Source organism: Xiphophorus maculatus, chromosome 4, assembly GCF_002775205.1.
Source record: "Xiphophorus maculatus strain JP 163 A chromosome 4, X_maculatus-5.0-male, whole genome shotgun sequence".
NCBI lineage: Eukaryota > Metazoa > Chordata > Actinopteri > Cyprinodontiformes > Poeciliidae > Xiphophorus > Xiphophorus maculatus.
Window position 1 is genome coordinate 3,537,287 of NC_036446.1, and position 26,630 is coordinate 3,563,916.

General features: G+C 38.3%; 1 protein-coding gene across 4 annotated transcripts in view; it reads left to right on the top strand.

Annotated features, from left to right (window-relative positions):
* The first annotated feature begins 5,536 nt into the window (after nt 1-5,536).
* LOC102224255 (C-myc promoter-binding protein-like) overlaps nt 5,537-26,630 on the top strand; it is a 71,575-nt gene continuing 50,481 nt past the window's right edge. For all 4 annotated transcript variants that reach the window (XM_023332505.1, XM_023332506.1, XM_023332507.1 and 1 more), the window contains exons 1-2: nt 5,537-5,753; nt 22,418-22,751. In XM_023332505.1, the coding sequence (XP_023188273.1) occupies nt 22,441-22,751 (311 nt within the window). In that variant the 5' untranslated portion in view covers nt 5,537-5,753; nt 22,418-22,440. The remainder of the gene's footprint in view (nt 5,754-22,417; nt 22,752-26,630) is intronic.

Below are 26,630 nucleotides of genomic sequence, written 5' to 3' on the forward strand. Positions count from 1 at the left end.
TGATAGTCCCTACTGACAGTTATTTGTAACAATACTGTTACTACTTTACTAATATTGTTTTGTTTTCTTTTTCAACATTTCACAAAGTTGCATCAGACAGAGAAAGGCATCACCTGATTATGGAAAAACCTGTGTGTACATGGGCATGATTGACAGCGCTAAGAGGCTCCTCCTGTCTCTGAATGGTTGTTTCTAGTTAACACTGGGAGAAGGCATAGACATTTTTCACAGATTATCATACTATGATGTCATGACATAGTGACCTTTTTAACAAATAGTAAAAAATAGAGACAAATGATTTATCCGCTTCTATCTGCTAAAACATGGTTATATGAAGATACCTTTTGGTGCATCTGTGTTTATTTGGCATATTAGGCCTGAAAATATCAATATTTAGGTATTGCATTTCACAAAAACCTTATATGTGGAGTTTAATTTCATGTATTGGGCTGCAGAAGACAGCAGATGGCAGCAGTAATCTTTAGATTACAATGACTGCAGCAGCACAACAGATTTGTCTAAATATGCTCAGCTCTCCAATAAAACAGCCTTTGCAGAAAATTTCAGATTGTTTGTCTTGTGGAAACTGTGAAAATCCAGTCTCAGTTTTTTCTAACATCTAACCTTTGAGAACAAAACATATAGCACACATGTAATAGATTTATGACTGCACATATGTGTGAAAAGACTTTGCCAGCACTCCACCTCCACCAAGCTGCTTGAGCCAGCTTCATCACACACACAGCCCTCCAACACAAAATAAACTCAGCTGCTGCATGCCAACCATCTCATAAATAGTCACAATAATTTTATTTAGCATTGATCAGGATGGGGCTTGAAGGCCATTTGGAAGGCGTTGTTAGTTTTTCGTTTATGGTTATTAATTTGAACAGCCCTGAGCAGTGAGTCACTCCCAAGATGCTGCGGGGTAGAACAAGATGGGAGGAAAAGTCTCCAACATCTTCAACAACCAGGCCACTTATTCCAAAAGTGTTATGGTAAAATAAGAGCAGATTTGTTCAGACTTAAAGCTTTCTAAAAGAAAAATATTTTTGGATTATGTCGTGACCAGAATTGGATAGTAACTAGTTACTTCATTACATTTACTTGAGTAACCTTTTTGAAAAAATTTACTTTTAGGAATACTTTTATTACGACGTACTTTTTACTTCTACTTGAGTAATTTTACTATGAAGTATCTATACTCTTACCTGAGTAAAATTTATTGATTTTCTTCCAGAAAAATCCAGACATGTTTGTCTTTCACTGAATGAAAAACAAACATGTTTTAACCAGAAATCCACCAGACACAGAAACATAGCTGCAGTTTTTGTTAAAGTTTTGTAAGTTTTTTATTGAAAAAAATCAATAAGAAATCAGGCAAATGTTCTTTTGCCTGATTTAGTTATCTTTTGTTACTTATAGAAATTATTGTCATTTCAGTCCTTAAAATACCAATATTTCCACTTAACTCTATATTTTTGGTCTGTCTGATTATGTAATTTTTAAATGTTAAATGATAATTCTTATCAATTACTCAGTTCTCAAGTAAACTTTTTACCAGATACTTTTTTTACTCTTATTTGAGTAATTTCTTGGACGGCCACTTTTTACTTGATAAAAATTATCTACTAAATAGAACTACTTACTTACTAATAAGTAAGTAGGAACTACTTCCTACTACTTACTAATAGGAAGTAGGAACTACTTCCTACTACTTACTAACAAGTAAGTAGTAGGAACTACTTACTTATTAGTAAGTAAGTAGTTCTACTCTTATTAAAATCTTTGGGTACTCCGCCCACCTCTTGTCGTCATCGTATGAAACAGATTATCTGTGAAAAAAAATGGAGGTCCTCTGGCTTCTCCCAGTGCAAACCAAAACCAACCAATCGGAGCCAGGAGGCAGGATTTAGTGTAGTCAATCAACCTTATCCACTCACTGCTAAATGTGCTATTGGTAGAGAAACAACTTATCGTTACAGGAAAGGCGGAGATGAGCATGGTTCATAAGGCATGACTGACAGACTCGCAGATATACCTGCTGCAAATCCCCCCTAAACAAAGTATAAAGAGGAGCTGCATGAATACACTTTTAAGATTTTTGTATAAAATAAATAAGAGCATAAATCTTTTTCATTTAATTTCACAATTATATGGTTATTTGTGCTGCTCTGTTAATAAAATATATTGAGGAATGTTAAATGGGACCGATTAAATTTGCATTTTTCTCATTTTTGTACTTCAACTTGGGTTTCTACTGCTTCTAAAAACAAACCAAATGCTTAAAAAAAAACTAAACACCCAGTCAGTTCTTGGCAGTAAGTTCATGTTTTTTGGTGTTTCAAAAACCTCCTGACTGTTAAGTCACAATCCAACCAGGACTACAACCCTTACCGAGAAGCCCTAGCCAATCCTAGCCCCGTTACCTAGCAACCCCAGCAAAGCCCACCCCGTTACCAAGCAACCGAAGCCAAATCCCAACACGTTTGGTCAGCTGGTTTTACAGCTGTATGCGCTGTATAATGGCTGTTGGAAAAGACAAGTGTTTTGTTGTTGACTTACCATCCAGAAACCATTTGCTGTTTTCTTGTAGGTTGCACAGGAGGCTTTTCTGTTTTTCAAAGATGTATGGTTGTATAATTTCACATTTATTTGCAGCCATTTTTGCGAGTGAGTGTAAACGTTGATTTGGGGGGCGTGGCCAGCAGCAACTTGTTTGGATTTAAAGTGACAAGATGCCCTACAACAGCTTAAAGATCAAACTAAAATCTTATTATCTCAGAGGGATTTTGTGCAAAATATGTGATGAACATGTTTTGTATCGCTCATATTCTAACCTGTTCAAGCAAACACAATAGGCCACCTTTAAAAGTGAAAAGCATCTAGGGTGTGACAACTTTTAGACTACATTGGGGAAACACTGGGGTTAGACTGTCCATTTGCTACTATGTGAAAAATCTTTTTATTAGATATTCGTACAAAACTTCATCCCTCTACACTTACCTATTATTGTTTGTCCTGCTTACTTCACAACCGCCAGATGGGACATTTTTACACGGTTGGTTAGTTGGTTACACGCAAGGTTCTGCTGTTAGAAGGGAGGCTCCAAAATTAAAAATGGAAAAACTTCTGTTTTCTGTCATGATGGTCTATGCCAAACATTGGGGTTCATTTACTTTGATGCAGAATGACAAGTGAGCATGAGAAAAAGCTGTCCTCACTGTCTGACGTTTTCCTCAGCACTGTCTGCCCTTGTAAGCCGCTCCTATTTTATTTATCTGCTCTGTCTGATGCACTTAGTCCAGAAGGAGCCTTGGAAATTGTGGCTGTGCTTTGAAACGGTCTGCATAAATGACACAATCCTGCAAACCTTTGACTGATTGGGTTGTTTATCCTCAAGAGACACGGAACAATCTGTCACTTTAAAATAGGAAAATCAAGTTTAAGGGAAAGTATTACACAATCTGGGTTTACATCATTAATTAAACCCAGAATTAGGTCAGTTTCATTAACAAATAGGACTTGAGGTAATTTCATTGTCAGCATCAGGTAGATTATGTGAGCTCCCTCCTGCTGGGGAAAAAGTGTGTGTGTTTGTGTGTGTGCAGTCAGATGCTGGGGACATAAATTACTCAGCTTCATCACTTTACTTTGGTGACAAAAAATGTGAGTCACCAGCTAATAAAATATTATATCTGTGAATTTCTCCTCATTTACAACAGTACAGCAATTCTGAGTCTTGTTTGGACTAAAAGCATTGTGAAAGCCTCCATTTGGGTTGCATGAATAATGATTAGAAATAGAAATGTAAAAAATAAATAAAACTTGGTGTTTTCTGAGTCTCTGGAAATGCCTTCTTCTTTGTCTTCAAGGAGCCAGGCTTTATTGTATTTTTAAGTGGTAACAGACTTCATAAAGTGTTCTTTTTTGCCTCAGCTCTTTATTCTAGCCATTTGAGAAAAAAACATTTTATTCTGAAATTGTTTTTTAATCAGCATTTAGTTGTTTCAAACAACTAAATGCAGACTTGTGAATTATTCTAACAATTTCTAACAGTTTCTATGTAAAGTTAGTTTAAGTTTCCTTTAAAATATGTGAAAAATGTCCTTTTAGAAGCGATATATCCCAGGTAACAATATTAATCACAGAGATTACAGCTATTTTCTAAGTTAATGTGGATTTGCTTATCTAATGAATGTTTTGGCACAAAAGTGACTTCTTACTAAAAATATTATACTACTTTATTTCTCTGACGGATGGTTTGTAATTTATAAAAGTAAATGTTTCACAGAACATTCAGCACACTAACAAGGATAAAATAAATATTTAAGAAGATATATAAAAAAAGAATAAGAAAGAAGCTAAATTATTTGGTTATACGCAAGGTTCTGCTGTTAGAAGGGAGTTTTCCTTTCCACTGTTATCATGTGCATGCTCAGTATGGGGGATTGTGGTAAAGTCAGCGACTTGACAATCTACCATCTACTGTAACTACACACATGTTAAGGAGGAGGGATTGCTGCAAAGTCACTGTCTAGATGCTTCCTAAAATCCATTGAAGTTTACTGTAATATTTTATTGCTGCTTAGAAACTGAAATGTATATAATTAATTGTGATCCCGGAAGAAGGATTCTATGAGAATAAAAACCTTTTATAATTCAGGAAGGGTTGTAATTATGCCTTCAATAACAAACTTTTGGATATATAACTTGATACTGTGTCCAAATACATGCATTAAGGTTACGACTTTTCATTCAACTGGTGCAGATCATTGCTAAACTGGACATGATCCTCCACCAAAGCTGGACAGGTAACCGAGCTGAGATTATGCTGCAGCTGATGGATCACCAGATCAATAATTTTAAAAAATTATATCAAGTAGTTGCCTCAGAGATTTTAAATTTGTCTTTCTGATTCTGAAGGGAACAATAAATCTACTTGAGATTGACAAAATTTATTATGTTTATGATATAAATACTGAACACATCGCGTTCCTCCACAATCTTTAAAAGTGGATGTTTACAGATTGAAAAAGAAAAACAACCTAAAGTACAATCAGAAGGAGATTGAATTTGTTTTTGAGAGAGAATATAATATTCTTGAATTGGATTTATGAGTTTGAAGCTGAATTACTGGAACAGCAGAACAGAGGATATATTTGGCAGAAACCAAAGACATCAATCAGGAAAAAGAACCTTGAATTGGAAGTGTTGGGGTTTAAGTTGCTTTGCTGCATCAGGATCTGACCAGCTCACCTTCATTGATTACTGTGTATCAGTCGGTGGCTTAGAGAAATGGATCAATAACTGTTTGCATTTTTTCCCTTAATGAACAAAACAAGAAGTTCCCAGCAGAGTTTATTTGTAGACCAGAAGGATCCAGGTTTAAAAAGTAAAATGCTGAGAAGCTGGGGGTATAAGGCACCCCGAACACTCGCACATTATACTCGCCCCTGTGCCGGTGGGTAACTGGGATGTCCTCTGAAGTGATGTAAACATGAACGTGTGTGTGTGTCGGCGGACTCCCATCAAAACCAAGATGGCGGCCGAGCGCTCAGCCGGCTCGGCTCCGTGACTGACAGAGGAGGCAGCCGCTCTTACCGCGGGAGTAACGGAAAGACTCCGAGGGAAAGCAGAATAAAACCAACCGCGCGAGCAGCGCACCTTCACCCCGCAACAGTAATGCCTCTACTCCGGTAAACCACCGAGTGAAGTTCCGTGTGAGGACCGATTTGACGTTTCACAAGCGGGTAAGTAGGGAGTGATGAACCGTTACTGGGAGACTGTGGAGGGATTTACCGAACAGCTGCCGCCGCGGCTCAGGACTAACGCACGTTATGCTAGCGATGTCGGTTTGTTTAGACGTGTTCATTGTGCCACTGATTTTATCCTCATTATATAACCAAGCCCTCCTTTCTTACGTTTAGCCTGGAGTCGAACGTTAATCCACAGGTTGTTTGAATCGAATCAATTAGGAGAATCTAAATTTCAATAAATTTAGCAGCCAAAGCACATCAAACCCGATGTCACCCGGTGTTAAACCCGCTAAGCGTGCAGATCAGAGCTAAAAATAACCCCAAATATTCCCTTACCCTTTCTACACTCCACAACCTGAACATCTCTTTATGTTTTTCATTAGCTTTCCCGTCAGAGAATATGTAATCTGGTGCAGAAGTTGCACTGATTGCATGTGTTGAGTGATTTGTTGCTAAGACTGTAAAGTATGTGAGTGGAAAACAATATTTTTAAAGCTCTCAACTGGTGTGGGCTAAAAGGAGCGATGCATTACAAGGGTGGAATTTATGCAAATTAAGCGTAGTAAATAGTAAGCATGTGAAAGTTGAAGATGTGTGTCAAATTAGCGCTGCAGAACAGAAACTCATCAACTCCATCACTGAAGCAAATCTAGAGCAGCGGCGGTTCTGACATGAATGGTGCCCTGGGTGGGCTGAGCTCTACTGGCCCCCCAAACAGCCAAACACATTCACACTCTCTACAGATAAAGTTGCTCAAAATTTGATTAGAGGATCAAAATATAATCAAATCTGTATAAAATAATACAGAATAAGAGAGAAATCCCCCTTTTTCCAGCCACAGTTTAAAACAGGAAGAATGTTCTGTAACATAACTGGCTAAAAAAGGAAGTAATACTATAATGCTATTGGCAAAATATGAACTAAATATACTAATTTTCTAACCCAAGGGGTTTTTCCAAAGTATTCGAACTCTGGGACTTTTTCACCGTTTCTCACTTTGCAGCTACTAACTTTATTGTATATTACTGTGATTTTTTGTCAAAACATATGATTGTGACATAGAAGAAGAAAAACAAATAATTTTAAAATGAATTTATATTCCAAAAGACCCACTGTCCTGGATGAGAGGACCTGCAGAAAATATCCCATCTGTTTGATGTATCAGGCGTTACAGAAACTGCTTTTAGAGCTTCAGAGAGAGCAGAGGGTTTCCTTCCTTACTCATTTGCCTAATATTATTTTTCTATGTTTCACAGGCTGGAAAGCCCTTTCAGATCTCTTGTATTGTCAGGAAACAACCTGCAGCTGTTCAACTTAGACCTGATTTTTATCAATAGAGCAAAAAAAAACAACCTTAAATCTTACTCCAATTCAGCATTAAAATAAAAAGAAATTATTATTTTACAAGCAGTTTAAGAAAGCCAGCGTTTGTGCTCTCACAAAACATAAAAATAAAGAAAAATGACTCATGGAACTGCAAATAAGCTATAAAATGTTTACAGATACTTTTTTTCTTTGCATGTTGGTTTGTATACTCCAACTTTTGATGTCCATTGGAATGGACATTCAGCTTTGAAAAAACTCCTGCAATTTAATGATGGAAAATAGTTTCAAAATAACATCAAATATTATCACTGGAAATATTTAAAATTACAAAAGCAATTTTAATAGGCTACCATGAAGTTAAATTTATAATTTTTAATGTAAAATAGACACGTACTCCTCCCCTTCTCTGGTTTCAGAGCAACGCTTGTCTGATGCCAAATTCTAATATTACTGGCACACGTTTTTTTTTTTTAATGTTTGCATTTTTAAGACTTTATAGATGGTGTTCAGGTATTAATCTTCCAATAAGACATAATTATCAAGTGATATTTTCAGGTTTCCTGTCAACTTTAAACATTTTTAAACTCAAAAACACGATGGGCCGCTGGATGAATGACTCCCCGAGCGCCCCGACTACAGAAGAATGCTAATTCGAGCCATCAGAGTTGTCAGTTTGGACTCAGGGCCTTTTGGATCTGTTTCAGTAAATCTGGGGAGAAGTCGAAAACCTAGTACTCCTAGTGTTAGCCAGTTTTCTGGGGGAAACCTTCTTCATAATAAAAGTACTCAAATAAAAGTAAAAATACGACGTAGTAAAAATACTCCTAAAAGAAATGTTCTTTTTCAAAAAAGGTACTCAAGTAAATTTAATTGAGTAAATGTAACTAGTGACATTTACTAGTAGTTAAATGCAAGTGGTCAATATAAGACATACTGACCAATGTCTTATTGGTCATTGGTCAATAAGAAATTAGTCAGTAGCAAGAATCACTCAAATGGCAAAATCCCTGTTTTTTATTTGTTGAAACCCAGAAATATATCATGTCAATTCCAGTGGACATCAGGTCTGAAGGGGTTAAAACCTCAAAGACGTAACCTTTACTTTATACATGCAAACCTTTTGTTTTTCAACTTTTAATCTCATTGAGATTGGAAGATTGTGTTGCTTTTCTGTACATTGGTCAAGTCGTTGACCTTCTGTCGAACTGTTAATGTCCAGAGGGCAGAGGGTTGTCTTTTTATAATGCCAGAGAGAAAATAAAGGTCATACTGGAAATGAAGGAATGCTGTCTGACTGAAAAAGGCCAAATGGCGTGCAATGTCACTGCCTGACCTGGTTGTGCAGGATGTACAGCGGTGAGTGAAACATCAAAAAAAGCTGGCAAGACAGCTAGACTGTGTCTGCTCAGGTAATTGAAGCCTCAAGGTAACCCAGATTCTTTGATAAAACCTGCTGTCTGTCCGTCTCTGGTGGCTGGGATGGGTTTTAATTCCTTAGGCGCGCGGTGGCACGTTATTCCACATCCCGAGTATTCACTGAACACAAACAAAGCGGAAAAACAAGCTGACTATACACAGTATCATTCTGCAGAACGGGCCAAAAGGACCCGTTTCTTTTTAAAATGATTCCAAGAAAAAACATGGAGGTTTGTTTAGGGATGCACCGATCCACCTTTTTGACCAATATCTGAAGTTTCGTATTGTCCGATACCAATTTGATACAGAAAAATAGAGCTGAGTTGACTTAAAACATTTAGTTTCTTTAAGTACAGACATAAATGTACTGAGTTACAAATTCATTTGGTAACCCTACCCCAGTACAGCACACTTAGCTTAGCTTCCCAAACTTGGTCAAACATGTAAATACAGTGCAACTTTAATTTGTTCAGTCAGTGCAATTAGGAGTAGAACAGCCAATGTAAATGAATAATAAAGAAACTGACAAAAACAATAGGTTGACTACCTTGGTAAAACTTAAAAAGAACCTTCTTTCATATGGTTCAGAAAGAGCATTATACTAAATATAATGTAAAATAAATAATAAAGCATGACGTCACTCAGACTGCAAACCATAGAACAAGACTGAATAGATCCACTCTTATAGATTGGTCACATTGTCACAAATACCTGATCTGGATTTCTTTTCAATATTGGGACTAATACATCGGATTGGTGCATCTTTAGGTTTGTTGTGAACACTATGGCTGGGAGATTAATTGATTCCATCGTTTAATCAAATTTTTGGTTTTTGAAGATTTAATATTTGGAAAATGGGGATATTTCCACCAATGCTCTCCTTGGGTTTCCATAGTTCAGAGTGATGTCATCGCCTCCAGAGGCGCTGTCTGGTTTAACAAACGTGTTTTACATCTTCTGTTTATTTGGACTTTAATTCTGGTCAAATCTACAACGAAGTATTTCAGTGTTTTTGATAACTATACTCATAGTTAGACAAAAAGAATGTGTAGCCTGACCCTAATTCTCCGTCATAAAACTCCCAGAAGGAAGGATTGAAATAAAATCCACTTTTTGAAAATATTTTCTGTCATTTGTAATTTCTTTTTAGAAATTAAAGTGAACATTTTTAAAAATAAAATTAGATCTGCTATGAAAAAATCTTAATTGCAGGCATGGGTTTTATTTTTTTGTAGGTCAGAAGATGCGCTCTCGTATCAAACTTCCTCTTGTTTTCATTTGACGCATTCAGAATTGATGTGGAAAGCTCCTTCCTCTCTCAGCAGGTTGTCTCGTTATGAAACGACTGCGACACCATAAAGCGATTCCCATGTGGAAGCAACAACAGCTTGTTCTAGCTGGTGATAATTTTAGCTTAAAACAAAACACAAGGGTTATTAAAATTACTGAGAAATTTGGCTGAGGAAACTGGGTTGGATGCAGCTGGAGCTCAAAGAACTGCTGAGATTGAGCAACAGTCTAGTGAGGATTGAAAAATTGTTTTCAACTTGCAGTTATTTTTATTTTGTTGTGTTTAGAAACCAACTATTTATTTACCATGTCAACAGAAATAATTTCTGGTCTGAAAATGATAGCTAAGTATAGTCATAATGTGCATAAATATCACATCTATTTGGGGATTTTTTTTAATGGTATGACTGTACAACTTTAGTACTTAAAAAAACTATTCATTGCACTAGTCTGAAATAACAGTTGATTTTTCTCTCATTCACTGTCGTGTTAGAACATCTAGTAGGGCTGGAACGATTAATCAAATTAATCGATTATGGAAACTCAAAAGGCATAAAAAATGTATTATTTACTCAAATTTACATTTCAGACTAAAATCTCTTGGCTTTCATTAGACTACTGCATCGTAGTAGTCCAATGAAAATGATTGGACTACTACGATTAATCAGGACTGAAACGATTAATCAGATTAGTTGTGATTAGTTGATTCTTTTTAAATAATTGTCAACTAATTTAGTAATCAATTAATGACTGCCTTTTTTGAGGCTCAAAAAAGGCCATTTGCTGAAATAACAACACACTCGGAACAATAAATAAGCCCCAACTGTACAAAAATTACATACATTTTGCAGTCAAGATAAAAAAACATCTAAATCTTTAAATATGTTCTAATTTCACAAGGTTAAAAAAATCGCCTACTAGCCATTTGCTATCTAATGATTAGTTTGTTGATCAAAAAATAAGAGGTTAATCAGAATAATCAATAACTAAATTAATCATTACCTGTTACTGTAGGTGCACAGAATGATGCTGCCATCACCATGCTTAACAGTTGGTACAGTATTTTCAAGTTTGGGAGCGTCGCTTTGACTCCTTCAAACTAGGGCTGCAACATTATGATTATTTTAGTAATTGATTATTCTGACAATCGATTAATTGAGTAAAAAAACTAGCACTTGCTGCAGATTTTTCATTTAACCGCATAACCACAGCCTTTTATATACAATACTAGAGATACATTAAAATGTGCTAAACAAGCAATTCAATTCCTATAAATGGGACGGCAGCAGGTGCTTTAAATGAGAATTTAAACCAGGTGAAGCTAAAAACTATTCCACTTGTAGAGGTTTGGGTAGGATAAGCTTACAATCAATTTTTTTTAATCTTAAATGCAAAATGTATTTATTTTCTGTGCACTTTTGTCTTAATTACTGCTCAGAGTACATTGTTGTTTTAAGCAAATAACTTATCTTTTTGAGTCTGTACTCTTCAGTAAACGAGTAATCGATTACTAACTTAGTTGAAGATCATTTTAATTATTGACTAATCACGATTATTCGTGATTAATCCAAAACATAACATTGGTTTATTTTAGATGAGGAAAAATGCTATTAAGAAAGGTTAAGCTAAGATTAATCAGCAAGACAACAGACGGTTCAAGGTTATAGTTTGTAATGTACATATTGTAACGAAGTCTTGTTGAATTTGGCCTCGGATGCCCTATTGGATGTTTTCCTCTGGGAAAATCATCGCTGTGACTTAATCAGACCCAAAGCTCTCAGCCCGTTCAAACAGTTTTGTTTATTTGTGTGAACGAAATCATTGTTTATACCGCAAGTTTGTTGCAACATGGCATCTCGTTTCCCCGAATACACGGAGAACGCCGCAGCTTCTCTGAGATCCTCGCAAATTTCAACTTCCCCGATCGATAACTCATTAGAAACACTAACAATGACTCTTTCTAAGTGTATCAACATGCTACAATCTAATTCTGTTTAAACAAATGGCTGTGGCCGCTATGTGAGGCTGGCAGGGAGACAACTCTGCAAACGACTGAATACAAACTGCAGTAATGATAATGGAGTCCTCTGTGATGTAAGGCAAATGACTTTTTCTGTATGGAGAGTGAAGAGTGCCAAATTCCAATAAATAAAGTAAAAAAAAAAAAGTAAAGTTAGCATAACAGACCTACTTCCCTCTCTCTTGCTATTTTTTCATTTTTATTAAAACTTTTTGCTGATTTGTGAAATGTGACACTGAGACTTTATCGAGCTGGAATGTTGACAATTATTGGCAAAGTACTGCATCCGTTTTTCTTTTATACATCATGCGTACACTGCAAAAGCACAAAATGTTGCCAAGTATTTTTGGTCTAGTCTCAAGAGCAAATGTCTCAGTACACTTGAAATAAGACAAAATTAACTTGGAAGCAACTTTTCTGTTAGATATAGCAGCTTGTTTAGAGTCAATAATTTCTTAATATTGATGAAAAAGTACTAGTTCTATTAGCAGATTATTTTTCTTATTACAACATATTGTTCCAATGTTACAAGTGAAATAATCTGCCAATAAACCAGTACTTTTTATCATTAAGGAAGTATTTACTTAAAACCAGAGTTAGGCAGTAACTAGTTACATTTACTTGAGTATTTTTTAAAAAGTACTTTTAGAGTTAGTAATTTTATATGGTATTTGAACTCTTGAGTAAAATTTCTGGATTTCTGGAAAGAAACCGATTTGGGAAAAACATTTTTTTGCCTGATTTTGTTAGTTTTTGTTACTTATATGAATTATTGTAATTTTTGTCCTTAAAATACCAAAATTTCCACTTAACTTTAGATTTTGGTCCATCTGATTTTAAATATTAAATGATTGACAATTTGATCAGTTACTCAGTACTTGAGTAGACGTTTTACCAAATACTTTTTCTCTTGAGTATTTTCTTGGATGGATACTTTTTACTTTTACTTGAGTAAAAATATGTAAAAGTACTTCTACTCTTACTTGAGCAGAATGTTTGGGTATTCTAAACATCTCTTCTTAAAACAAGCTCCTATATCTTGCTGAAAAGTTACTTATAAGCTAGCTTTGTGTTATTTTAAGTTTCCTAAGATATTTGCACTAAAAAACAGACATATTTGGTTAGATTTTGTGTTCCTGCAGTGTACATAGAAGATTTAAACTTGGCAGTTAAAACCAATGGGAGTCATCAGTTTTTTTGGGATCTTGCTCGCGTGACGTCATGTTGCAAAGTGTCTATATTCAATTTATTTGTCTGCAGCTGGGAGTTTCTGCATTTCCTGATATTCTACCTTAAGTTTTTAAGGAGCAGAGTTGAAATGGAAATGATAACAGACATTTCTGCTGTCAACAGTAATGATTTGTCTTTTACTTGTCGTCATCTTGACCAAGAAAAGGCTGTGTTATAAAAGAGAAGCTGCCAAAGTACAAGTGAGAATCGGATGACATGTTTCTGGGGAATACTGTCCACAAACAGCAATTAGCTTAAAGAATAAAGAGTGTTGGAGAGAGGCAGGGTGTATCATTGTTTAGTGGGTGGCCTTTGCTTTTGAATTGGAAATCTAACTTTTGTTAAGTCCTAAAATCCTTTATTTTTCCCAAACAGCAAAGTCTATAATCTGTACACACAAACAGTGGGAATGAATCTAGTTCTGGTTCTGGTGGAGGGCATTTTTCCCCTATTCTTTCTCATACTTCTTTACTATCTCTACATCAAGATGGAACATGCGGAGACTGTAATTAATGTCTTGTTTTAATTAACCTGCAGTAAAAATAGACTTTCTTGGCGTGTTTCAGATTCAGTTTTCCCCACTTGGAGGAAGGATTTATGAGCTTTATTGGATTCTTCAGTGATCAAGTCTGTATTCCTCTGCTGGTGTTTGTAAGCATGAAGCTTAATTCCCTGCTGTTAAATTCTAGTGATTCAGGGAAAAGAAAGGAAAGGCAATGCTGGCAGCTAATTTCTGTATTTGCATAAATAACTGGCTCAATTGATGCTACAGTCCTGGTTTCTGGCAGCCGGGAGATTAAAAGATCAAGCTAGAGACCACGAGGCTGGACTGTGAGATCGAGTTTCATGGAGACTTTGTGTTTAATGTCCCCAGATCTCTGCATTTCCTCCAGGCTAATACTGGACACACAACTGGGATGGGAAGACCTCCTGTTGCACTCAGCAGGAAGCTGCAATGTTGCAACTACTAATCCAAATTCACTCAAAATTCACACATTTTGACTAGCAGTTTTCACCAATCATCGCAGCTTTTCCACAAATCTGACCAATCACCTTAAAGTTTTCGGTGTTTCTTTCCTTTCTGACCAGCTAAACACTGCAACTCTGCTGAATTTTGACCAGTCCCCTCAACCCGCTTCTAATTTAACTTCCAATATCTCTTGAAAGCTGAATCTGTAACGTAAAATTTCAAAGATTAATCTCAAAATTTCTGAGTTTCTTTCTAGCAACTATTTGACCCTTTTAAACTTTTTAATTTTCTTGTTTTTTCTAGAACATTTCTGAGAATAATCTCAAAATTCTGATTTTTCTACCAAATTTTTTACTTTATAAACTCAGAAATTCCTTGTTTTTTTCTAGAAGATTTCACAGATATTTTTGCTGGAAATTTACAGACATTAAATAGACATTACTATTCTTAATTTAGAATAGAATAGAATTCAACTTTATTGTCATTGCACTGTCACAAGTACAAGCAACGAGATGTAGTTTGCATCTATCCAGAAGTGCTCTACGAGATATAAATATTTATTTACAGATGTACAAGACTATGTATGTATGGACTATGTTTGAAGGAAAAGTCAGGAGGAATATTACAGAGTTGTGTAGTATGTTGGCTTCGTTTGGGCTTATTTTGTAGACCTGGTTGCTTATTTCGTTCCCCAGATCTGGCAACCCTTGTGCAGGATTGAATGAATGCAGCATGGATGTAATTATAGGTGGGATGAAGACAATCATGAGGAGCTGGATGAGTTTTTCTGCGTTGCTTTTTTTGGCCTGTCTCAAAAGACGTTTTCTATCCCTTTTAACTTTTTACCCTGAACTTGAATCTAATCCATTTCAGCATCTCTGGGTGTTGATTGAGCCCAAAATTACTTCTTCAAAAGGAAAAAGATCTGATTAAAAGTGATGTGTAAAGATTTGATGTTGCAGGAAGACAGAGGAACTGAAGGCCTGCCGCTCTCTGCTAACTAGAAGCAGATGTTGGACTTCCTACCGGCTCATGTTTATGTTCTTGAGCGCATTCCTTCACACCTCCACGTGTCTGCCCTGCTGCGGCTGTCTGGGTGCTGGATGTCTATTCAGCTGCGGCAGAGCGGGCCGGCTGGCCCGCAACAACCTCCATCCTTAGTCCCTTCGGTGGTTTTCATTGGCCTCTCTCTCTATGAAGCTGAGGCAGCTGGAAATCGTTCCCCCTGTCACTTTGGCTCAAACTAAAACTCTTGTGAACGTGGATTGAGGGCCTGAGGGTCTTGGACATCTTATCCCACTCCTCCCAGAACTCCAACTGGGAATATAAGTCAGAGAGTTTAGGCAGGGAAGCGTTGTCGTGGAGCCAAGGTTTAAAGTTTGAGTCTCCAATTAAAATCTTGTCAGACTGTTGCCAAATGTTCATATATCCTGAAGAAAAAAGAATAAACAGTCTGCACAGTTTTGTGGATTACGACATTTATTATTCGGCAATCCATGAATTACAATTCATTCAGTGTGAAGGAATAGCTCATTGTTTCATCAGATACCTGCTTTTTATTAAGAAAAGAAGAAATCTGCTCGACTTCGATCTCTGGGCGTTCCCCTGGAGTTTCTGGTCAGTTGGCATTCAGAAAAGTGCAGTTAGCCAGAAAATTCAAATATTTGGCAGCAGATTTTAATTTGTGGACGTCAGACGCGATGTGAGTCACGGCTTTACATCATGCGGGCGCAGCTCCTTTAGAGGAACCCAATAATTATTTACATGTGTAGAATAAGGGAGATTATGCAGCACTCTACAGGAGAGTTTTAGGTTTAGTGCCCCAAATTTTTCCCATTAGTCACAACCTTCAATGCATTTTGTCAAGTTTTTAGACGATAAATCAACACAGACTGAGAAGTGAATGGACAATGATGCATGGTTTTCAAACTGTGGTAATAAATGAAAATCTGAAAGTGTTGCATGCAGTTGCTCTTTTGTACTCTAATGCTGTTAAATAAAATCCTATGTAACCAAATGCATTAAAAAAAGTATCCTCAAGGAAACCAATGTTCTGGTCAGATGGCACAGATATCCAATTATTTCCATACAAAACACCATGTGTGGCAGGAAACTATCACTCTACATAACTCTGAACTCATGCAGGGTTTCTGTGCATCCTTCAAGTTGTCCTTAAATTAAATTGACATTAATCACAGGTCTTAAATATTTACACGACAGGATTATTTAATCGCATATTCTTGCATAGTTGCTTTTCTTGCGGGACTTTTCTGTTGAGCAAAAGTTTAAGTTCTTCTGTAACTGAAGAGTTGAGGCTACTCCTAACTAGCTGCTAATATATCCTTGGTAGCTAACTAGCTAGTAAGGGTATATTTTTTTATGCAGCAACAGAAGATGAACATTTTTCAACTTGTTGCGTTGCATGTCTGAGAATTTGTAACAGTACTTAAAAGATGATGTTTGTGCTTAAACTGACTGACTTTGAGCCAGTTTATAAAAACAAAATGGAGAAATATTTGGTGACTATTATATGACATAACCTTCAGTTTATCTGAATACTTTTGAGAGACGCTAAATATCCTTTATTTGGATTTTGATGCAAATGGTGTCCTGTAGGAAGAAAAATCTGCAAGAAAACAGTTCATAAACAGTCTAGTATGATTTCAAGATGGCTTGATCATCTTTTTGTAGATTGTGCATGTTTCAAAGTCTGGGACATAATCATATTTATAGGGCTGCAGCTGACAATTATTTCATTAATTGATTGATTAATCGATAATTCTGACAATTAATTGGGTTAAATAGTGGCACATTCTTCAGATTTTTATGTAACCACTTAACCCTTTTTTATACTGTTGCTGCATTTGCATCATGTATTTCTATTTATCTAGTAAATCTGATCCAGCTGAAGCTAAAACTGCTGGTTTAGGAGTTTAGGACTAAAACATATTTACAGACAGTCGTTTTTATCTTAAATGCAAATGTTTTTAAGTTTTGGCTTAATTACTGCTCCAACTATGTTGTTCTTCCAGCAAATGGCCTTCTCTGTGAGCCTGTATACTCCAGTTAACGATAATCGATAACTACATTAGTTGACGATTACTTCAATAATTGATTTGTCACGATTGGTTCCTACATATTTATTATAAATCCCTCTCTGTCATGTGTCTCGACAGTGTCCTCCCTTGTTGATTTCTGCAGACTGAGCTGGTTCTTCAGCAGGCTGTCCCATATATGTGGCACATATAGCCGCACTTTGTCCTTATGTAACGAGCCGTAGTATTCCTGCTTTCTGCGGCTTTATATTTTTAGCAGGCGAGGATGCGTTCCAGTCTCCAGGCCCGTCATATGACTCTGAGGGGCGAAAGGTGATATTGTGGGAGGTCTCTGCTGCTCTCATCGGTAAGACTGAAATGAATTAGGTCATAATCTATTTTATAGTAAGCTGAGTCTCATGTAAAGTCCCTCCAGTTCAACCGGGAACGGAATGATATTCCAGCAAGTTTATACTTCAGCTTTGAATATGATTCTCAACTGATTAACTGCAGGATGGCTTTTTTTGTTTTAAGTCATTACGACAGAGCCACATGTTTTTGGGTATGTCATAATTTCTGCTTGGCGCTATATTAGTGAAAAACAGAGAATGTGTGGCCAGGCTCTTTTCTCTGCATGCATTTGTTCCCGTTGCAGAGCTGATGGACTTTCCAATGCTTCGGTTTGCTCACATTTTTAACAAGTAAATTACTCTCCTGGTGGGTATTTCATGTTCTATTCTGTTCCCTTCTTACTGAGGAAAGCGCGTCCTCTGACACCAATGTTTTCCGATCTTGGAACAGTTGCAATCCTTTTCTATTGCTCAGACAGGAAGTGGAGCGCTGACTGTGGTCTTGGACTTGGTGTCCCTAACAGATGTGTTTTAATTCAACTAATTGGACTCCCCACTTTTGCCAACATTTTGCAAAGTTGGTCAAACCCACCTGGACTTTTTGTGGCCAGAAAGATAAGTCTTGGGGTGAATTCAGACCCTGTAATCAAACTCCAGTCCATTTGTCTTGAAAGTCCAATTTGTTTGTGGAAATGTAAATACACAATCAAACTCTGATGTAGACCAAAAAAGCGAACACTTGTCCTCCTACGAACCTTGGTCTCAGTTGGATTAAAGTGAACTCTGGCATTGTTTGAATGCCAAGCAGACCAGAGTCCGCTCCAAAAGCAGCTACAGCGCAGGGCATTCTGGGTAAATACAACCTGAACAAATGCAAGAGTCTAATGGTAGCGGGAGAAACGGTTCATAGTCTTACCAAAGTCAAAAGAGAAATCCTAAAAAAAAATCCTAATTTTTTTGCTAAAATTTTTTGCTAAAATCTGGCAGATTTTAGCAAAATGCTAACAAAACTCCATTTTTGTTAACATTTCCTGAAGAAGGAAGTTGCAGTCAATCTCTTTTTCAGAGGTTTTTGTGACGTTTCCCTTAGCAGTTCTTGGTGCAGCACCCCCACGGGCGAGGAGGGGAATAAACCAAACCATTAGTTTGGTTTGTTTGTTGCAGTGCAGTGTGAAAGACAAACCCAGTAGCTGAAAATTTAATAAATGTTACAATTTCAGTCCCAAATCAAACCAAGTATACCAAACTATCAGGTGTGAATACACACTTAGTCTCATCTGACCAAAGCACACACTGGTGTACTAAAATTCCCAATAAAATTAAATGAGCTCAATGTGTTTATGTTTTCCCAAACAACCAGTTGGCATGTAGATGGTGTATCGTAGTTGCTTTAGAGCCTTAGTGACACCAACGTGCTCTAAAATGAGTTTCCATAATTTTGAGTTTCCACATTTTGAAATATGGCATTAGAAAAGATTGATGGAAATGGCAAATTCAAACTAACTTTCTACACATATATCCTCGTAGCCAGTTGATGGTAACTCATAATTAGCTTTTTTTTGTGACATTTTAAAAATTTGCTTGAAATTCACATGACAAGTGGATGGAAACAAAGCTCCTGTTAGCTGGAAGCTTTGTAGATGTTACTTTACTTTCCGTCGTCAAAGATAAACTTATCAGACTTTGTCACAAATCCAGTTGTTGTAATAAACGGTCTGATTGTAGATCAGGCCAAATGTAGGCTCATAATAAAATTTTCTGTAGACTGTCTGACTTATAATCACTTCTACTACACTTGAATAATATGTATTCCTATCTTTCCCATTTTGAAAAGTGGCTATGAGAAATGAGCTGGTATAGGATTTTTTTTAAAGGCCAATAATCAATCAGCCAATAATTTTGGCATCAGAAATCTGGTAATAACAATTATTTCTTAACACTGAATAAATGTAATCAATTTAAAAGCTGTATTTTTCCATTTCTTTCTGTCTAAGACTGAAAGATTTTAATGTGTTTCAGCACTTTTGATGCTTTTTTGGTCAGTGGTGCCAATAACTGCGGAGTGGAGAGGGGGTTGTACATTTAATAGGAGAATATGTCTGTAAATCTTTACACCCATACCTTCTGCTTTATCCCAGCTGTATAAAAATCACTTGGCGCAGTAAATCAGCAGTGGCTGTTTTCTCGTCACGTTCCCAGAGTGTGGAAATGATGAGGCAAGATGTGTTCGTAATCTGAGCGCCAGAGCCAGAACACACTGAAACAGCGCTTTCTCACCATCTGTCAATAACACAGCAGCGGCAACCAGGCCAGCAAACACATTGTTCTCTGTTTAAATCTACACTCCTGCAAGGACTGTTGTATTTTGGCAACAAACACACTTTATTCACAAAATGTGTGCAAAGAAACAATCATTATATTAGAGGAATGGCATGCAGATTAGACTGAATCAACCAGAAACAGAAGATACAAACTTATCTGGACCTGGAGTTCATTTTTTAACCGTAGGGTGAAATATTTTTGGGTGCTTACATGCCAAAATCATTTTACAACTGGTGAAACATAAACTGTTTAAAGGCTGAAACGATTAATAGAATTAATCGTGATTAAATAATTTCAAATAATTTATTAATCAATCGTTAGAGTATACAGGCTCAAAAAAGGAGAATTTGTTGAAAGCACAACAAATTCATGGCAGTAATTAATCCAAAACAATATATATGTATATACACATGCACACACACACACACACATATATATGCACACATTTTGCGTTTAGGCCGAAACATCTTGTCTGTAAAGATGTTCTATTTAGGCAGTAAAAATGTTTCTTAAGTAAAAAATTAATTTGGGAGTTCGTTTATTTGCAACTTTTAATGTATTTCTAAAATTGTATAAAAATGGATTAAGTGGTTGCATAAAAAATTAGCAGAATGTGCCATTTTTATCGTCAGAATAATCGATTATTCTGACGATAAAATCAACCAAAGTAATAGCTAGTTGCAACTCTAGTCCTGCGTTTTTGCCTTTTTTGATTTTAAACTAACTCTGCAAAGTTTTGCTTTATTCAGAATGATGCAACAAATTAATCCTACAGCTGTCATGATCCAAATGTGTTTTGTGGTTACAGCATCCTTCATCCCAGGAGAATACAGGCAACGGATGAATGCTCGCTGCAGCCCACTGAGACTCCTTCATGTCCTGAAGGTTTCTGTTAGTGAACAGTGAGGCATGCTGGGAGATTACAACACCACACCCGCCCCAAAAATTACAAGTCTGCAGAGAGTGGAGGAGGATAATCATTTTGGGTTTACTTTAGAGCATGGTTTCCCTGGAAGACTGAGGGGGAAAAATGGGTGAAATACCTTCAGAGGACAGATTTTATGGGGGGGAAGAAAGTTTTTTGTAAAGCTTGCTTTATTATTTTTAGGATTGAAATGATTAATTGATTGCTGTCATAATCTTAAACTAATTTAGTAATCGATTAATCAGTAACTGGAGTATGCAGACTCAAAAAAGGCCATTTGATGATAGAACAAACTCACACCAGGAATTAAGTCAAAACTGTACAAAAATGTATTAAGATGATAAAAAAAACCTTTGTCTGTAAATATGTTCATTTTAGGCAATAGAAACGCAGCATTAAAAATGAATCAAATTATTTGTTTATTTGCATCTTTTAATTTATCTCTAATATTGTATAATTTAAGAGATTAAATGAAAAATTTATAGAATGTGCCCGTTTTTTTATCTGATTAATCGATTAATAAATTTCTAAGATAATCGTTAGTGAAAGTCCTAATTGATGTAGATTAAAAACATAAAACTGAAGGATAACAGCTTGTTCAAGCTCTGCAGCAACACACACCGTCTCCTGCATCAGCTTCTCCTCACCCCATTAATTTTCCTCCTAAATGCAAATGAAGCTGTTTCGTGTCACGTTTCCACCTCATTTGTCCCACTTCCTCCTGAAATACCCTCTGGTATGGTGACACAGCTAGCAGTGGTCAGAAGCAAAGCAGCGATATCTGACCTGCTGCTCCTGGCTTAATGAGGCTCTGAAGGTTTCGTGTTGATTTCTGACCAAGGAACTTCATGAAATCACGAGGATCCCAGGCTGAGTTTAATCAGACGTGTTTTTCCAATATCCAGACAGGCTTTCTGTGTCGTCTGAAAGATATGAAATGTATAATTGTAGGTCTGGGAAAGACTGGAAACGGGAAGAATCTGGGAACATGTTAACATTTCCTGTCCTTCTGTCTGTCCATACGTACAAATGTTCTTCCATTCTTCCCTCCATCAATGTTCTTTCTCTCCTCTCTCTCTTTCTCTGTCTCTCTTTGTCTGATTTTCTCTCTCTCTCCATCTGTCTCTCCCTGACTCTTAGTCTTTCTGTCTCCCTCTTGCCATCTGTCTTTCTGACTTTCTCTCTGTGAATCTGTTTGTTTTTCTGTCTATCTCTGTCTCTGTCTTTTCTCTCTCTGTCTCTGTGTCTTTCTCTCTCTCTTGCTCTCTACCTCAGTTTTTTTGTTTCTCTCTCTATCTTTGTTTCTTTCTCTGTCTCAATTTGTCTTTGTCTCCCTCTCTCTGTATCTCTCTTTTTCTATCTCATAAATTTTGATTTTTGTTGTGTTTATTTTGGCTGAATTCAGACTCAAACATTTGAGTTTGGGAAACTCTGGGATATTGACTTGAGAACTGCACACTAAGATCTAGAAAACTGTAAACAGAAGTTTGGTTTATCCTCAGAGACCTTTGTGTCCCTCAGTAAAGATGTTTGACTTTAAATCAGTTAACTTCCTAAACTCTATGTGCCTCTTACCTGAGAATGTCTCCTTCCCTCCTCACATTTTTACTTCCTTCCATTTGCCCTTCATCTGAACTCCTTTTAGTAAGATTAATATCTGTCATATTTTTTATATCACTGCTAAAACAAGCATAAAAGCCCCACTTCCTTCTGTGACAAAAATTAATCATTCGTTTGCGTCTCTCGCTCTCCGTCTTTTTGTCTCTTCCCTCAGAGGACAGCTGGTGGGGATGGAAAATGATGGAGGACAAAGGTCCCCGTGTTGCCGACTACTTCGTGGTTGCCGGTCTGACGGACCCGTCCAAGCCGTTGGACCAGGAGATCCACTTTGATGATGTGTGCCACAAGACGGCCAAGCCCAAAGCGCCCATCACGGACGTGGCGGTGGTGATCCGCTCCCTGGGCGAGGAGGTTCCTCCGGGGTTCGCGTGCATCGAGACCACGCCGAGCGGACACTTGGCCGATCTGAACAACGGCGGCCTCATGGCGCCGCAGATCTTCCTGTGCTACAGGCGAGGCCGCGACAAACCGCCGCTCACCGACCTGGGGTGAGTAACTTTTCACTGATTGATTTGATTAATCCCCTCAGCCCTGCCCTCCAGTATCATTATCCATTACTATCCATTGGTTGATGATTATATCAGTAATTGATTAAACACGATTTATTTGATTGTTTGCTTCAGCCCTACCCTATCAGGTGCTATAAGTTACTAAATTTGTTGACGTTCATTTGAATAATCGATTAATCATGATGAATTGGTTAATCATGTCAGTCCTACCCTCATGTGTCATTATCAATTACTAAATTAGTTGACAATTATTTTAATAATTGACTAATTGTGATTAATTTGATTAATCACTTCGGCACCACCTTGTTAAGTTGATTACTATTGATTACTAAATTAGTTGAGAATTATTTCAATAACCGATTAATCACGATTAATGTGATTAATCGTTTCAGCCCTGCCCTGCAGATATCCTCCTGTTTTTGAGAACCGGCGGTCTCCCTCCTGGAAATGATTCACTGCTCCTATCAGTGTAGCTGCTTCGCTCTTCCAGTTCACAGCTTCAGGACATTTAAAGTTGATCTAAAAGGCTGAAGTCTTCTTATTTCCAGGGAGTGCTTAGTTCTGCCAGCAGCCGTTTTCTGTCGCAGTAAAAAGTGAAAGGGAAGCACTGTTACAGGTCTCTCCCCAGCAGCATCACCTGAATTATGTGAAGTCAATACTCCATCTTCACACACCTAAGGCAGGTGGTGACGACGCTAAACGGACTCATTCTTCTCCCCGACGCTGCGGAGTTCAGCGCTTTTCAGGCACTGATGCAGCCACTCTGCTCAGACACAATCAGCACATTGGCTGCTGTGAGCCTGACAGGACTAATGGGTTTAAATGAGCTGTCATCATTTACACGCTTCTTCAGCTGTTGCTCCATACAGTGGCGAATAGCTGCACAGCTGGTGTTTCAGGTTCTTTTAAATTTAAGGTGTTTTTATTTTCCCAAGAGCCAGCTTCTGCAACCGGGGATCGGACCGCCAGGGTCCCCTCCCTTGGCCGCCACCCATCACACAATGCACCCGACCCCTTTGGCCCCTCTCACGGGTGGTGGGCCCATGGGAGGGGGGGCCCATGTTTCCCTTTCGGGCTGAGCCCAGCCGGGCTTCATGGGTAAAAGCCCGGCCACCAGGCGCTCGCCATCGTGCCCCCCCTCCAGGCCTGGCTCCAGAGTGGGGCCCCGGTGACCCACGTCCGGGCAAGGGAACACCAAGTCCAAGGTTTTCCTTCGTCATTGGGGTCTTCGGGCTGCGCTTTGTCTGGTCCCTCACCTAGGACCTGTCTGCATTGGGTGACCCTACCAGGGGCATGAAGCCCCAGACAGCATAGCTCCTAGGATCATTGGGACACTCAAACCCCTCCACCACGATAAGGTGGCAGCCCATGGAGGCGTCCTGGAGAGGAGGGTCCGTCGGATAGTCGAACCTCGGATTCAGGAAGAGCAGTGTGGTTTTCGTCCTGGTCGTGGAACACTGGACCAGCTCTACACCCTCGGCAGGGTCCTGGAGGGTGCATGGGAGTTCGCCCAACCAGTCTACATGTGTTTTGTGGACTTGGAGAAGGCGTTCGACCGTGTCCCTCGGGGAGCCCTGTGAGGGGTTCTCCGGGAGTATGGGGTACCGGGCCCTTTGATACGGGCTGTCAGGTCCCTGTGTGACCGGTGTCAGAGTCTGGTCCGCATTGCCGGCAGTAAGTCGGGCTCGTTTCCGGTGAGAGTTGGACTCCGCCAGGGCTGCCCTTTGTCACCGTTTCTGTTCAGCACTTTCATGGACAGAATTTCAAGGCGCAGCCAAGGTGTTGAGGGGATCCGATTTGGTGGCCTTAGGATCTCATCTCTGGGAAGGATGTGGTCCTTTTGGCTTCATCAGGTTGTGATCTGCAGCTCTCGCTGGAGCGGTTCGCAGCCGAGTGTGAAGCGGCCGGGATGAGGATCAGTGCCTCCAAATGGTCTTGAGCCAGAAAAGGGTAGAGTGCCTTCTCCGGGTCAGGGGGGGTGTCCTGCCCCAGGTGGAGGAGTTCAAGTATCTCGGGATCTTGTTCACAAATGGGGGAAGAAGGGAGCGGGAGATCGACAGGCGGATTGGCGCAGCGTCTGCCGTCAAGCGGGCGCTGTACCGGTCCGTCGTGGTGAAGAGAGAGCTGAGCCAAAAAGCGAAGCTCTCGATTTACCGGTCGATCTACGTTCCCACCCTCATCTATGGTCATGAGCTTTGGGTCATGACCGAAAGAACGAGATCGCGGATACAAGCGGCCGAAATGGGTTTTCTCCGTAGGGTGGCTGGGCTCTCCCTTAGAGATAGGGTGAGAAGCTCAGTCATCCGGGAGGGACTCAGAGTAGAGCCGCTGCTCCTTCACATCGAGGGGAGCCAGTTGAGGTGGCTCGGGCATCTGGTCAGGATGCCTCCTGGACGCCTCCCTGGTGAGGTGTTCCGGGGAAGACCCAGGACATGCTGGAGGGACTATGTCTCTCGGCTGGCCTGGGAACGCCTCGGGATTCCCCCGGAGGAGTTGGAAGAAGTGGCTGGGGAGAGGGAAGTCTGGGCCTCCCTTCTGAAGCTGCTACCCCCGCGACCCGACCCCGGATAAGCGGAAGAAGATGGATGGATGGATGGTGTTTCTATTTTAATGAAGAGCTTTTCTGTTGTTTATGAACAGAAATAGCAGATAGATGCTTCAACTTCTCAGTAAGTTGAAGTTAGAATATTAAGCGTAAATTTTTTCGTAGGGCTGAAACGATTAATCACGATGAATTTGTTGAAATTTAGTAATCAATTAATCGCTAACTTGAGTATACAAATAAGGCTTTTTGCTTAAAGACCAACACACTCAGAGCAGTAAATATCCCAGCTTTCCTGTTTCTTACGAACAGAAAGATCAGAAAAATACTTCAACGTTTCATTAAGTTAAAAGTTAAAATATCAAACTCGTACATTTTTTGTAGGGCTGAAATGATTCATTGTATTAATCATCATGAATCTGTTTAAATTTAGTAACTGATTAATCGCTAACTGGAGTATACAGACACAAATAAGACTATTTACTTAAAGAACAACACACTCAGAGCTGTACTTATTCCAAAACTGTACAAAAATATATATATTTTGCAATTAAAGTAAAAAAAAAAATCTATAAATGTGTTAGCTTTAGCTTCATTCATTGCAAATTCCCAGGGCGGCCATCATGTTTCACAAGCGTGTTTTACATTTCTAAAACACGCTTTAGATGAGGTCAACTCACAGAGAGGATGATTGAAATGAAAGCCAGTTTTTGAAAATATTTTCTGTCTTTTTTTCTTTTCTAAGATAAAAATGGAAATTTGTTTTTATTATAATCAGAAATTTAATTTGGTGTAAAAAAGTTTTTAAAATTTTTTTTATTTTAATTTTAAGCCGTATTGCCGATCCCTGAATCCTAATTCTGTTTTCTAAGAGCCTGATTTTGTCTCTAAATGAAAGCTGATTCCATGATCTGTAAAAAATAAACTAATAGAAGTGCTGAAAATAAAGAGCAGTTCCTGCAAATGCTTTTCAAACCTTTGACCTTCTTACACAATCAGATGTTTTCAGGGGTTTGTTCAAGGCCTCGCTCAGCAAACACACAGTTTGAAACTCGACTGAAATGCTGCATTAGTCAATAATGGATGGATGAGTTCTGCTCTGGTCTGATGCATCTTAAAAAGGCTCCTGCAGAAAAATAATTATGAATCTAACAGTTTTCCACTCAAATATCTGTTTTCTGCTTTGCTCTCAGATACTCCTTCCAAATCCCTGTAGAGTAATGGAGGATAAGCGAATAAGTTGGGGAAAATTACTGTAATTTTATGCTTTAACTTTAAGTTCTTGCCTTCTGCGAGGTTTGATTGAGGGAAATCTT